The sequence below is a fragment of the Pipra filicauda genome, unplaced genomic scaffold, assembly GCF_003945595.2.
Source record: "Pipra filicauda isolate LSUMZ 115617 unplaced genomic scaffold, ASM394559v2 scaffold65_size3143899_pilon, whole genome shotgun sequence".
NCBI lineage: Eukaryota > Metazoa > Chordata > Aves > Passeriformes > Pipridae > Pipra > Pipra filicauda.
In genome coordinates, this window is record NW_024104820.1 from 86,010 (window position 1) to 101,986 (window position 15,977).

A 15,977-nucleotide genomic window follows, 5' to 3' on the forward strand; every position below is an offset into this window, starting at 1 on the left:
TGAACTTCCAGATTGCTGATGTCAACAAAGGCAGGGGTACATGGCCTCTTCCAAAGCTGTAGGTAGTTTCTCTAATCATTTTGCTTTTCAGGTTGTCAATGAGCATCATAGTCTATAATATCAATGCTATTACATTTGAACCTTTATTACACAAATTCTACATTCTGAGCAAATACTTTCTAGACAGAAAATTGATGTAACTCAAGGAAACAAATATATCTTAAAATTTTTTTCGAGGTTAATTGAGAACTTAAAACAGAGCCATTGCAATAACTTGTTTGTATAAGGATGCTAATGCCATTGCAACGTTTTCTTAAAGGATGCCAGACAATTATATGTAGAATATAAAGAAACAAAAATGAAGGCGAAAGAAGATGCCCTGGCTAAGGCTGAACTTGAAACACTTCAGAGTGAGTTTTTACCACTGTCTTAATAAACAAAGATGTAATATGAATGCCTTCTGCACTGGATGTATATGAACAAACATTTTTATAATCTCCTAAAATACATGCTTTATATATTTCTGTCCTGCTGTTAAATTTAAATAAGCTTTTAATTTTGTGGCTAATTTTGCAGTAGGCTGCTGCTTTTTTCCAATAGAAGCATAAAACTCAGGTGATGTATCATAGCAAAAAGAACATACCTTGCTAGAAATGTTGCTTTACAGGAGCAGGAGATCTCAAAATTCTAGATCTTGAAGTAAACATTTTCTGAAGTGACATCTTGAGTTTTGAGCATTCTTATATTCTCTTTGTCTGTAAATATTTTTTAAAATAACGTGTGTAGTGATTCTTTTGTGCATATTGAGTTGATTTTTGTGATAGAAAGTGAACGTAATGTGAATTTCCAAATGCATGAATGCAGACTTCAGAGATGGATTCATGCTATTGTTGGAATAAGTGCTTTAAAGTCTTTACACTCTTATAAAAGACCAGAGAAAGCAATTAAGATTTCCCTTAATAAAGTATTCAGAATAATTATAGGTGACTTTTCCTTTTCTTTTTTCAGTTCATTGTTTTTGACAATGAACTACCCTACAAAAAACCTACCCTCTTCTGAAGACAATTTAAAAAGTTTTTTTGTCTGCGTTTGTATGTGCATGCTTGCTTTATTTACTATACTTAAGTGCATGCTTTTAAGTTCCTTTATTCTGACAAGTGCATTGAGTGCCCTGTGATAATTTACTGGCTTGGAGTATGCGTAAGCCGTTAGGCACTTAAAATACAGCTGCATAATTTATATTTACAAAATAGCTTAATTTTGTAAAATCAGCAAAGAGATCCAGTTTCAGCGGTAATTCCCAACTTTTCTGTAGCCAAATCCATTTTGGGAAAATGGATAACATTCAGCACCTCAGTGAGCATCGTGGACCCAGGCCAAATCTAGGAAAATAATGCATTTAATGCTTGTTAGGGAGGCCTGCCATTATGTTTGAGATACCTACCACAAAATAGGCCCTTGAAAAGGGTCTTGACTTGGGTTATTAAAAACTTGTTAAATTGTCAGATAGCAGTGTATTGCCATTGTTCATAAGAGCTGGCATGCATTCCTCATTGAAATCTGTGAACTAATGTTTTAAAAGGACTACTTTTTGAAAGCAGAAGTGCAAATGAAAATATAAAGTCATTAAATTGTAGTGTGCAGATTCCTGTGTCACTGAAAGGTCGCCTTTTTTTTTTTTGTTACCTCAGTAGCAGTGCCCACACGTGAGAGGTGCGAGGCTGGTGCATCTCCCTCTCCAGGTCACCCCCGACCTCTGAGGGAAGCACCACGCTGTCCCCTGTCACACTGCTGGGTGCAACACGGCATAACCCCCATGTCTGCTGGGTGACCCGGTGTCACTCGTGAGAGAGGGGTCCAGTCCTCACCCGTGTCACTGGCTGGCATCCTGCCCTGCCTTAGTAGGCTTACTGGCAGGGAACTCAAGAAGGACTGAGAGTCACCACCTGTAACTAGCAGAGTTTGAAATTTGGTACAGAATTATTTAGTCAGCCGTAGCAGTGCGATAGCTGGGCAGCAGAATGAGCTGTCAGTTACCTTTTTAAAAAATAAATAAGACTCCCAAGAGAGGAACAAGAGATGCATCCATGTTACTGTAGGCAAAAAAAATTATATCATTTTTTCCTGAAGCTTATGTGCAAAGCATCTGCTAAATTTGCTTATTTCATTATTGTCACTTCCCAATTAGCATAGAAAGGTTGTAAATCACCAAATGTGCATTTTGTTTGCCCCTGTTCTTCTTAATTTTAGAGACCATCCCTTGGATGTGAGTTCACAATAACAGTTCCATCTATCTAATTGAGTAAACGTATCTCATGCTGATTAGCAACAGCTGTTTTACAGTGCTTGTTTTTTCATGGCCTAATTGCTGGTTTACCCCCATGTCTACCTGCTTTCCTGCTCAAAGTGTGCAGTATTCTGTAGGCAGCTTGAACTAAAAACAGAGAATGGTACTGGAGGAGGAAAATATAATTTGCAAAATAGGAACAAGAGGACGGATTTAAGATGTCACTAAAGTGCTGTATTTGTTAAGGAATGTGAAAAAATAATTTCTTGGTAAGTCAATATTACGCACAGTTTGATTTAGTTTTGTGGCACTTTTGCAGTGCTTCTTATCACTTCTCAATCCATTCAAAATGGTCATTACTGCCTTAATAAAATATAGCAACTTTACCTTACAGAAATACAGCAACTTACATTATAACCTTATGTCTCTAGGAAATACGGTTTTGTGTGGAATTACAGATAACTGTGTTTTAGAGACAAAAATAGAGATGTTTTGCCTTACGTTTTCTGATGCATTTTCCACATTTAGATACCAGAACACAAAATTTATTTTTGAATGAAAGTGCTTTAATTAATAAACTTTCTTTCAACTTCTTCCTCTTCTGTAGTGTCACATGTATGTGATCCCTTCATCAGGGAATGATTCTTTAACAATATGTCCTTCATAGTCACAGGATGTGAAATGGAGTATGTATTAGCTAAACCGAATAGTCATTAAATGAAGATGACTTAAAGATACAGTGTCAGGACAGATGACTCTGACAGTTTTTAAATTTAAATTGCAAGGTTTGAGTAGTTATCAGGACAAATTCTTGCAGCTCTCAAGCTCTTTTTGCATGGATACTTCTTTCAGCCACATCCATATTGGGGAAACACATCTATTTTTCTTTCTTTATACTTAGCCTTGGTAGTTCTCTTACTTTCCATTCTTCTTAGTTCCTTTTCCCTGTCCTTCAATATGAAGACTTACATTTATGTTTACAATATGCCCTTTTAAAGAAATGGCGCCTGGTAGATATTGCAGGTGAACTCTTCACTGGCATCCCATTACCAAATGTATTTGCATTGTAAATCCAGAATTCTTATTGTGATGTACAAGGCATCTGGAATAATCTATGGCAAGTAACTGTTTTGTTTCTAGTTATAAACCATGTTGAATAGTTTGTAGTTTTTTGGGGCTTTTTCCCCTTATCACTCCCATCATTCCAGCTTTAACTGAAGTACGAAGTTACAAGTCCTATGGCTGTATGACTAGGGCTGTGTTGGGCGTTTATGATGTGGTGTGATGCAGTATGATGTGGTTATGATGTGTCTCTTCACAGGGCCGTATAGCAAAGCACTCTTACCCAAGTACCTGCCACCAAACATCCAGAGCTGTAGGGAAACCTTTTATACATTTGATCATGTTTGGTTAGGCTTGGTTGTTCTCCCTTTCCAGACAGCTCAGAATACAGCACGCTGCTTGGGTAGCTTTTTATATTGTTTCGTGAAAACTAGGATAGGAGACATCATTAGATCGTTCAGTATAATGTGTTTATTTTAGACCCATATTGGCAAAAGTCAGTGAAAAATACTGGTTCTCCTGACTTGTCTTGTTTGACTTGTACCAGTGATGCACTTTAGTTTTGTGCATCTTGTTATACAAGAAATTATATTGATCAGAAGGCCTCAAAATGCCTTCTCTTCTTCTTAGTTTGTTGAGACAATTAATTTTACTATTATATAGTTATATCTTAATTTCAGTATAGATTTCTCCAGCTGTAGCTTTCAGTAGTTCATTATTAGCATTTGTCTGTGCCTAAAAAAAGTTTTATTTATCTGCAGGTGTTCTTAATATAAAGCATTTCTTTAGCGCTTAATTTTTGTGGATCTTCTGAACTTACTTAGTTTTCCAATGTAGTGGGGCCTGGGTTTGTATATAGTCTTCTAAAGTTTGTCATCTTCATATCATAAAATTGTGTTTCTTCTGTGATTATTGTTCTGTTTACAGAATCACAGATTACCTAAGTTCCTATTGCTCTGATAGCTCATTTCAGGTTGCTTGTCCACCATAACTGTGAGCCCTTACATCAAAGGTTCCTTGCACACAGTCCCTTGTAAGTGCAGATATGGCATAAGGTCCTTAACTGTAGTTTTCAAAAATGCTTTTGATTGGTCCCAGACTACCAGTTGGTCCATGTTCCTACTTCTTCCTGTGCTTTCCTCATCCCTGTAAACCATTTTGACCAAACTGATGGAATCTAGCACTATACTGAAGGTGATTTTCCTTTTACTTCCAAATAATTGACAAATATCTTGGATAATTGTGTTTAGTATTAATCTCTGCCAAAATGCAGTGTTGACATGTCTGTTCAGTAATGATTTGCTGACAGGCAGGTTCAGAGAAAATTAATTCATGCAGTGCATGCTTTTTTGGTCGGTGTGGGTGTGAATGTTCTGATCACTTAATTGTTACCTCCGAAGCCTAATTATGGCAAACTATGTATCATCCATTTCACTGATTGTTTTGGCAGGCCTGCCGAAAGAATTTTGAACTTGCAAGCTCATGTGCTTTTCCCCATTGTTTCAACTAGGCTTGTACGATACCTCTCCTGCAAAACTTGCTTCAGATTTTATGGAAAATATTCCACTAACATGCAGTGTATGAGCGCAATCCATATTTCATTGTATATTTGTTGGAAGGCAAATTAGCTCTCAAATATTGGAGCCTTGTTTCTAACCCTTTTGTATTTGGGGGGAATTAGAAGTTTTGGGAAGGATAGATACTCAGAGAAAAAGATGAAAGGCATCAAAATCTGCAGCTTGTGAGAAGTTTTTTGTGGCTGAGGATGCATTCAACCCTGAGCATGTCTTTAGTCAGTTTGATCGAAAAATAAACTAGCTTGTAGGTCCCAGTACAGCAGAGGTGTATATCTGTCTCTAACTCATTCATATAATCTCATTGACTTTATTATGAGTACAGAAATGTGTACTTTTTTGAACATATGTGTGTTTGCCCCATATTTGCATTGATATTGAACATGGTTTGCTCCATTTTTTTCAACACTGTCAAAACCTTAGTAAAAAGTTTTTTGGACTTCCGAGTTCTTTGTGTTCTGTCTGACTGTGTTGCTGTATGTGCAAGTGAATTTTTCTCTGTCACGTTTAAAACAAATTTTGATGTTCTAAAAGCTTTGGTTTGGTTTTGTAGGTAAGTGCACAGTGTTGAAAAAAGAGATCTCAGTGCAGTATCTTACTAATTTGCCAAAAGGATGTTTGCTGTCTACCTCTGTGTGTGGTTCATATTTCTTGCTTATCAATGCATGAGATATCAGGCAGCCTGTCCATTTGATTTTTCAAGACATCACTGTCTTTTTGGACTATATTTTCTGTGAATTCTTGTTCATACTTAAAGCTTAGAAGCCTTGAAGAGAAAGGGAGCTGCAACTTGATGTGTCATACTTTCTTTGCAGAAGTTCAGAACTTGTTTTTGGTTTACTTCTTTCTGTATGAAGCAGTTTTTTCTTTCTGTGAAAAATTCTCTGAATTCTTTTTGTTTACACCAACTAACATGTAAAATCAGTATATATTTTTCTTCAAACTTTAAAATACAGGACCTCTGTTACTTGTTACGGAAAAAAGCACTGCTGTTTTAGTACGTGATTACTTGATCCAAAAAGGCTAGCTGGTTTCTTATCTGACAGCTGATATATCTTAAAGCAAGGAATCATTAGCCAGATACTATTAATTCTGCCACTGATAAAATTAATGTAGTAACAGCATGGAAGAAGTAACAAGGAAGGTCAAAGTATCTGACCATGTGCAAGTAATTCATCAGACTTCAAACCCCACATCATGGCACCAAAAACTAGGAAAATGTATAGCCAGTACAGGAATAGTATTGGAGGCCTTTAGAAACATAAAATTATATACTTTATGAGAGTTAGCTGTGTGTTATCTGTTAAATTCTGGGCATCCCAGTGATGGGTGTGTTTTATGTGCTGTTCAAACATAGGGGACATAGCTCTATCTCTTTTTTTAAATCTTAAGTTGTTAAATACACAGTCAAATTTATTATTCTGGTAAAGAACTTGATAGTTCTGCAGGTGGAAAATACTTATAGAAAATTAGTATCCTTGCAGTATGAAATCAGCAAATGATAAAATTTCTTCTGCTACAGAAGGACTAGAACTCCGTAAAGTCATGAATCATTTTACACTGGAGTGGTAGATATCAAAAAATTTCCATTGTGCTTATGACCTTGGATTCCATTTAGTTACTGCTGTTGCCTTGTTTTTTTTATTTTATTTAATAAACTAGTGATGTTACTACACTGTAATTTGGCAATTGAAGTACATGATGTTCTCAGAAAATAGTAATGAGAGTAAGCTAGTCATTTACCCTATTGAGCTTGAAGTCAGGCTCTGTTTTTACCAAGATTATTTTCTCTCCCCTGCTTTAATTGTATGAGCACAAGTAACTCTGATTAAAGTCAAGGGATGTTGGATATTGGTGCCCACATATGGCACAGTGGTCTGATTGGGTCTCCAGCAGACGGTCACAATACTGAGAAGAATCTATGAAATCTTTTTCTGAATGTTTTTCATGCATTTCACTTAGCTTTGTGTGTAACAGTATTAGAACAATATTTGAGATTGGAGGAGAAAAATGCATTTTAAAAGCCTGTTCTGTTATAGTAGATGGGCTAAACCCAGCACCATTAGAAGACAACAGTAAGTGTTAAGGGAACACTTGCATTTCAAAACTCTGAATCACAGCTCTAGTTGTCACTACTGTCAGCACAATCTAACACATCCTTACATTAGGTGGTGGTGGTGGCAGCTGCACCAACTTCCTGGCTGGCTGTCAAGCCTTAGCAGATACAGGATTCAGCTGTCTAGGCATTATCTGCTATTTGGAAAACCTGATCCATATTCTCTTCAGGGGGAAGCACTAGGTCAGATTGGAAGTATCTTTTGGGCTGCCATGAATTGCTGATAATGAAAAGATAGCATGAAAGAGGGAGGTTTTCTTCCTGAGTATTTCCTGTGGACTTCTGTTGTTTGAGTGAAATAGTTTCAGTGAGGTTTTGCTTTCTCCATCTTCACCTGAAAAAGCAACGGTACTTGGCTGCCTTAAGTTGAGACATCATACCTCTGAATATAACTTCTGAAATTCCTCTGTCTAAAATCCTTCATGATGTTACCATTAAACCATTTTTATATGCATTCCTGTTTTAAAAAAAAGACTTGGAAAATTCTGAGGTGAAACTGTTCTCAATGGGTTATTGGGAGCCCTATGTCAAAGGTGCTGTGACTTCAATTCTTTTTTTTTTTTTTTTTAATTTGTGGTATTTAAGGGATATGCTGAACTCCTTCATCTTTTTGTATATGCATGGGAGACAGTAGAGATAAGGTTTTTTTAATTTTGGTTGAGTGCTTGTTTGAGGTTGTACAGCCATCTTCTCTAGGTGGGATTTTGTGTTCCTTTGATTGTCAGCAAACAGCAGGGTGTCTTATCTATGTTAGGTCTTCCTCTGTTGCTTAACTGTCTGAAGAAAGCCTAGATACTGTCTTTGATACCTCATTTTAAAGAGAGGTGCAGTGTCTTCTGGAAATACTGTTACAGAATTTTTTCTAAAACTACAGAAGGAGCATAGATGACCTATTGGCAGGCTCCACTCTTCATTTTAAATGTTGGTTAGAAGCATTCAGGCTTTAACTATTAACATATTTTGAGAGGGAAAATTAATAAACAGTAGGTAATGGGGTGCAAGATACAATAAAAGCCGACTGTCTCCACTGTTACGTAATTCCAAGTGAACACATGGTGGGTTTGATTATTTTGTAGGATTGAAATACAGTGATGAAAATTGTCATTTAAGTTAACATGCTGGAATATTTTTGCCAGTACATGTGTTTGGGGTAAATAGCTGGTGAAGCCATTGTTGCTTATCCATGCAAATCTTGACTCTGACTCCAGAAGCTGTTACACATGGCAATTTTGGAGTAAAATAATATTAAATATATGTGATTTGATTATAAAAATTACCTTTTGAAATAGACAAAAAGAATTTTGCACCACTGTTGTCTTTAATAGCATCTGCACAATGAGAAAAATGCTGGTACTTTTGGGTTTTCACTTAGTTTTGTTTTTTAGGGAGCATCTGTCATTTCATTATATTTACTATGCATGCCTATAGAGGGATGCTAAAAAATTCCAAATACAAGTTTTTACTTAGTATTTCATTTATTGAGAGTAATTTGACAAGCAAAGTTAGAGTTTTTTTACTAAAACAGGTCTCTGAACAACGTACAATGAAACTGAACAATGAAAAGTTGAATTAGTCATGCTGTTAACTTCCAAGATCTGTATAAATTTCCTGTTCTTTTTGGACTTTTGAAAGGTGCTATGAGACCGTTCTCTCCGCCTCTGTTGTTTTCTTAAATAGTCAGTTCCTAGGAGTTTGTCAAATCTGTGGAGTTTTTTTCATTGTGCTGTTTCTGCACATATACAGTTAGGAAAAGAAATTCTGCATCAGAGCCTGTAGGGAACAGTCCTCTGTCCTCTTCAGGATTTTCTAAAAGAAGGTTCCACGAAAAAGATTTTTCCTCTGAAGTATTAGGGCATGGTTGGAAAGGCAGATAAGCTGATCTTGCAGCCCTCCACAGCTGGCAAGTATGATCCTTCTTTTCCTTGCCCACCACCTTTAAATAACTTGGATGTTTTTCTTTTTGTTTGAGTGTAAAGAGTAATTTTCTACTAGCTTAGGGAATTGAGTTAGTTTGCTAAGTGATTGGATGACTGTCGAAGCACAGTAGAAGACAGAGGAGCATAAAAACATGCAGTAGGGAGTGGAAAGGTGGAGTCAGAGCAGAATTTCTCTCTTGGTTGTGGTGAGGTATTAGATCAGTTCTTTCAGTTTAGAAGCATCTAGTTATTGTGAATACAGCATATTTTTAAAACATGAGGAAAAACCAGAGGAGTCATACTAAGCATACTGAGTGTTCAAGTTTCTCTTTCTGTCCTTCATCTTCTTGTCTTTCCAACAGCTCTGTCAATTCTCCGTCTTAAATCTTTCTTCTAAGATCATTTTATTTGCTGGGGTTTAGGTTATGTTGTCCCTCCTTCCTCTCTATCCCTTAAGTTTGCTGCTCCGGTTAAATACGATTTGAAGGACGTAGAGAGCAGAGAACAGTGATCAGTGTGAAAAATGAGGTCCAACATTTAAAACTCCCAAAATGTCCAAGTGCTAGAACAGAGCTGTTTGTAGTTGCAGAAATCTGAGAATAAAGACGCTATCCATTGACAGAGACGTTTGTAGGCAGCATAGCTGACCATAAAGTAATACAAAAATGGTCTAAACATCACCTTTCTACCTTTGCCAGTGCTCTGAAGCTAACTGAACTTTTGAAATCTTTTAACAACTCCTGTGCTTTTGCCTGTACTAATCTTCATTGCCAGGTGGTGCAGCAGTAACAAGAGCTAACTGATTCTGAGGAGCTGATCTGGCCCTTAAAGGCATAGTTCAGATGGAAGAGGGGCTAAGTGGGTGCATTCCTCTTTACTTCTAGTAAAAATAAAATTATTATGTAAAACCCTGCTTCTCTTTTTAACAAAGAAATTGAAACCTTTTCCTCAGTGGAAATTTTAATATAGGATTAAAAGTTGAGGAGCTAAGCCTGCTTCTGAATTGCACATCTCTGCAATACTAGTAGCATTACTTTTTCTTCTTTTTTACTTTTGTATAGAGGAGAAGAAACCTAAAGTCAAGAAACCGAAATTAGAATTCCCTGTGTACATGGCTCTGGAATCAAACACATATATACCATCATATGATCATGGAGCTTCAATTGAAGAGATTGAGGAACAGATGGATGATTGGCTGGGAGGCAGGAACAGGACACAAAAAAAGAAGGTAAGTTCAAAGTCTTTCATGTTGTTTTATATTTTAAATGTAGATTCATTTGCTTGCCTCTTAGGAAAATGGAATGTTGTGTGTATACCACCACTATTCATATACCATTGAAGTCTAGAGAAGTAGTAATTGTCTGGCAGAGACATAACAGAAAAAATTGTATAAATGTTCAATGTAATTTGTGTAACAATGCTGGAAATGTTGTTATAATAGGATGTCATTGACTGAACTGTATGAATGCTCTCTATGACTGTTCTTGTTCACTAGAAATTAGTAGAACATAATGCTGTCAAGTTATATGAGGCTTGGTTCTTTCTCTTAATTGCAGTTAATAACATTGCTTGCAAGAATAGATTCTTCTCTATTTAAAAAAAGGCAAAAGAAAAAGAAGCTTTCTTAATATGCAGGTGTAGTATCTTTTGATTATGGAACTGCTTATGTATTTTGTACTTTTCATCTGGAAAACTCCTAACAAGTTGATTTAGGCCTTTTGTTAAGGTTCTTTCTACTCAGAGGCAAGGGTTCTTAGTGGCAGTTAGTAAATTTGTGTTCTGGTAAATTTTATTAAATCATACCGGCTTGAAAACGTATACTTTTCATCTTGGAACTGAGATGCACAGATGACAGAAAAAATGCTGTAAATTGGTCTCCTGACTTGAAAATCTGCCTTTCTTGGAAGACAGATGAGAAGAGTGTGTTTGGAGTGGAGATTGGGCAATGCATTGACTTCAGTGTCATAATAGTGAAAGAAGTTCCTGCTGTCATTTGTTTGATTCCTCTCTGCTGCAGATTTGCTTACTCATTTGTTTTCAAGCCTGTGAAAAAGACTTTCTCCCATTTTTAGCCAGACCTGAAGTTTTTGCAAACATAATTTGAATTTTGCCTAACGCATCTAATCATCTACTATTATTGAATTCAAGTCTCCTGACTTCCCAGTTGTCACTTTTCTCTTGCTTTTACTTTTTTCGTTCTGTATGATTTAGTACATCTGCATTATGTTTATTTTTACATTTCTGTAACAAATCAATTCAGGAAATGTGCCTGACGTTTGACTTCTGTGTAAGGGATTGACACACAGAATCCTTAACACTGGATCATATTTTCACATGCTTAGAGAAAGTAAGGGCTTGGGTCCTTAATTCTACAGATGAGTTATCTGGGAGCTAAGAGCATATGTACAGTCATTGCTTTGTTTACCTTAATTCAAGAAGTGCCTGTGGATTGGATTCCTGTTAGTTGCATCTCTATGAACAGCTTTGTTTGCCAGGCTGTGTGGGCAAATATTTAAAGGAGAAAAGATGTTTGTTTGTTTGTTTGTTTGTTTGTTTACATTAGCTTGAGTTGGCTGCATGCTTGACTATCTGAGTCCCCAAATTCACCTTCCTCTCTGATGGAAATTGAGTCTATATTTGGATTTCCATGCAAATGAAGAAATTTAATAAAACTGTGCCTGTTCCATCTATAGATTTGCACCTCCCACACAGAGTATATTGAAGTTGTTCTTCACAGACACTGCTAAAAGAACAAGTTGTAGGTACATCCTTTCAGATGTTCTCAACGAAACTAACTTGGTTTTCTACACTTACAGCTGGAAGTTCAGTATTGCACCTCATTGCTCTGATCAATGAGTGTATTTTTTTAATTACAAGCTGTTACAAAATGGATTAACATTTTAGAGACAAGCAGGCAACTCATAGATATGCTATCTGGGTAAGGTGTTTGACCTGAACAAACTGTGATGAGGTGTGCTTCCTTTCCTTGACAGATAATATGTTATTAAGATGCAACATTGACATATAATACAGTAGTGGAGGGAAACGGATTAATAAACTGTTCAAAGAAATGGAGACTATACATTACTGGCTCTAGTAGCCTGTAGGAGCCATTTGTGTGTAATATGAGTCTGTGTCATGTGATTTGTAATAAGCTCACTGGGAAAATGGTTGTACCGCAAGTGAATTGTTCCTAACTGTCATTCAACACATTTTCTGTTTTAGAAACATTTATTTTCCTTCACTTCGCATCACAGACGTGAACTGGGTCAGCTTCCCTCTTCTGCCTCTTGCATGGATGTGAAATCAAGTGGCATTCACCTCTCAGTTCTGCTTGTCTTAGAAAAAAGTTACTCTTTCATAAATAAGTTTGCCATCAAAATTTTTCTCGGGATTCTCATTCTTCACTTACAAGGAAACAGCTTTTGTTCATTTGTTTGTTTTCTCTTGTTGTAGCTCAGGGCTGTGGACTATGTACAGCCAACCAGCCTTGAGAGCAGTTATGCATGTGGGGGCTTGGTAAAGTAGTACGTTACTTTGTCATCCTTCCAGGAGTAAGAACTGGAGTTGCTGTCCCTGCTGTTGGTATCCCAAGTGTAGATGATTACAATTAATTTAATATTATTCATCAACTGCTTTACACTGCTGACATTTGTACTTTAGAGGTGCCCGTAATCCATGGACTAGTGTTTTGGAAGTGCTATACCCTGCAGAGTGCCCAGTTTTATAAAAAGTTCAGATTATGTTCAGTTGTTAGGTTGAAGTCAGTCTCTGTGATTTTATTTTTTTTCATTACTGTTTCTATAGGATTGAAGTATTGAAGCAGATAAGGAACAGGCTATAGAGAAGATGCCTTCCTTCTTAGATATCATAAAATGATCCACCAAGGGAAGGAGAAAGAGGAATGTTTTCCATATTTTTCATAAGGTTACATGGCTGACTGAAAATGTGCTTATAGCATAGTGAAGTTATTCTTCTGTCTGAGAACACACTGAGTTTATCTTCATAAGGAGCTTGTCTTACCATGTCGTTACTCTCTACTTAGAACTGAATATTAAAAGAAAGCGAGCTATTGGAAGATACTTAAATAATATCAGTACTGCAGAAGTGAGAGGTAATTTTTCTTCATTTCTGTAGCAGTGATCCATCCACCTTTAGGACTTTTTATACAATTTTGATCCTTGCACTTTAAAAAAAAAAAAAAAAGAATAGTTAACAGAAAGACTAGGTCAGCAATAAGAATAAATTTAGAAAATCATATTTAGGAGGGAAGGCTAAATAGATGGAGTTTTAGACCACAAAAGGCAAGCTGTTGGGGAATAACTGGATATGTTATTTTTCCAGTCCATTACAGTTTTGTTTTAGGTAAAATTGTAATAATTTATTAGGACTTACTACCTTTCATAAATTCAGAGGAAAAGAAATACTGGATTTGTTTTGCAGCCAGGATGCTTCACTTCAGATTTGGGAATACATGTAGGGGGAGGTGCATAACTAGAGCATGTTGCCTAGACCATTTATGAAACATTTCTTTCTATCCTGTTCTTAAACTCATCTGTTGGAAATAGTGCAAGGTGACTCAGTTGTATTTGAGAGCATGGAAATGAAGTAGTGGGATTCTTGACGGGTTTTTTTCTCTATAGGAAATCATATACTTGTCTGAGACTAAATTGCATATTCATATAGAGCTGTTTATACTATTCATGTAAACTGCATGTGACTGTGAACCTCAGAGGAATTACTAAAAGCTCCTTCTCATGCTGATACAACAAAACTCTTCAAAGCAAGTAATGAAAAAGTTTATGTCTAAAATTATTTTTGTTTTGTCACTGAATGTTTGTACTGTTTCTGAAAGGGAGAAGATCTGCAAGGTCTTCTTTCAGGTTGTTGAGATAAATAGCTTAATTTACTTAGCTTGAGTTTCTGATTTTTTTTTTAATCTGTCATTGAAAGTGACTGGAAAACGTGTTCTGTGTATGCTTGTTAGGAATTAAGAGAAATTTAGAGGGAATGGACTTCCTTGGAGGTGGCCTGAATATGTTGTTAAGCCACTATTGCATTACTTAGTAGATACTTAACTCTTTACTTTCCTATTCAGCAACCTGTTCTGTGGAGCTTGAAGAAAGAAAAGCAACTTATTAGAGGACATATTTTGTTACATCTGATTTTTTTTCTGTCATTTCTGCAAATATTCATGCAAGAATATATGTATTCACTGTTTTTGGAATCATTCTATTGAATCATTTCTCAGTGGGATTTCTCTCACTCTTTGTTCTGATTTGATTTTATGTGATTTGTAACACATGTTGTTTTCATGAGAGTTCATTGTTTATGTGAATAATATTGTTCTTTCATGAATATCTTGGCCCTTGAGAAATCAGTGGGAGATTTATCGTTGTCTTCAGTGGGACCAGGATTATAATTCCTTTTGGTTTATGGATTTCTCATCTTCTCCACTGGAATCACCTCTTCGTTCCATATCATTATTTGACTCACTCATCTCTGAAGGTAGAGTTCCAAGTTCTTTCTCAATGAGGAGTGAATACTTTTGACCTTTTCATATTTGGTCTGTAAAGGGGAGATAAAGGTGGAGAAAGGCAGTGCCTGATCCTTTCCAGCTGGACCAGATGTATGGATAGAAAATGATGTTTCTCATTATTTTTATTTTTCATGTTATCCTGCAGCACTTCTTGGCATTTGTGTGTTTTTGATATTGCAGGAGCACCTGGCTTGATTTTACTAAAGCAGGAGTAGTAAAAACTATTTTTATGCACAGTGCTTGGGAAGCTTAGCTAACATACGTCTTCTGCATCTGCTATACTTTTTACCTTTAAATTAGGATTATTAAAAATACTGTGAAACAAAGGTATACATAAGCATTGTTTTTACACAGTTTATTGGTAGATGCTGGAAACATGGTAGTTAATATTTTTTCTCAGTCGTTGAACTGTAGACTCTGATCATCTGGTACTGAACTCTGAATGCAGTTTATGTTTTTATTTTTCTCAGCGTGGGCCATCAAAGCACTGTGTTTCAGAGATAGGATATTGATAACTGAGTGAGCTTTTTAATCATGAAGGTTTTATTTGAAAGCTTGCTGTGGAACAACAATATAAAATAACTTTAAATGTACAAAAGAAATCTCTCTACTTTATAACATTAAAAGGCAAAATGCCATACAAATGCTAGATTATTTTTTGCTAGTTTAAAATGTATAGATTTGACAATTAAATCTTAGTAATTTTATAATCTTGCACATTTTGTAATTGCCAGCTAGCCTGCCACCTGCTCTCTTCTGCCTCGAATCTTCCCACATCTGTGCTGCTTTGAAATCTGAGTATGCTTTTTCCTTAGTAGCAAATAATGTGGTGCTTGTTCTAATCAGACGTCATATGACGGATTACCTGAATACAGTTTCCAGGCTTTTAAAAAATGTTTAATTTCTTAAGCAAGCAGTTTGTATCTTAGCAGGATTAAGGTGCTGTGTAAACCAGATGTTTTAATAAATTGGTCTGTGAGAGGAAGGTTTATTCTGTTTTAGTGTGCTGCCTGAGGTCATCTAGTTTTGAAATAACTTATTTTTTCTTTCTAAGCAATGACACAAATCTGGTATTTGAAAAATCTGTCTGTATTCTAATACTCTTTTGTTCTTGGGACAGATACAAGTAAGCAACTTGCAGTCTGAGATTCCTCATGGTGTCCTGCTAGTGTGCCTCAACCCTAACTCAGAGGGATTGCTGTAGGTCCAGAAAATAAATCACGCTGTGTGCCCATTGAATTTAAGGTTCTATATTGAGACTGCCAGCAACCATAGCTGTTAGTGTCAGTTATGAAGCTATTCACTAGGAGCTAGTCTAAGCTCATAATACATTTTAACCTGAGCTCCAAATTCTCATCAAATGGTGATGACTTTGAGTCACTATTGATCTGGGCAATATTGAATTTAGTAACCCTGAGGTGAAAATCTCATGATATTCTATTACCAGACTCTTAAAAATGTAGTGTCACTGAAAAGATGCTTC

General features: G+C 36.2%; 1 protein-coding gene across 3 annotated transcripts in view; it reads left to right on the forward strand.

Moving 5' to 3' along the window:
• Positions 1 to 15,977, forward strand: part of DNAJC1 (DnaJ heat shock protein family (Hsp40) member C1) — a 113,993-nt gene that overhangs the window by 56,193 nt on the left and 41,823 nt on the right. For all 3 annotated transcript variants that reach the window (XR_005566191.1, XM_039388509.1, XM_027744718.2), the window contains exons 7-8: positions 320 to 410; positions 10,017 to 10,183. Coding sequence is in view for 2 of the 3 variants with exons in the window: in XM_039388509.1 (XP_039244443.1) it covers positions 320 to 410; positions 10,017 to 10,183 (258 nt within the window). In the remaining variant the exon portion in view is untranslated. The remainder of the gene's footprint in view (positions 1 to 319; positions 411 to 10,016; positions 10,184 to 15,977) is intronic.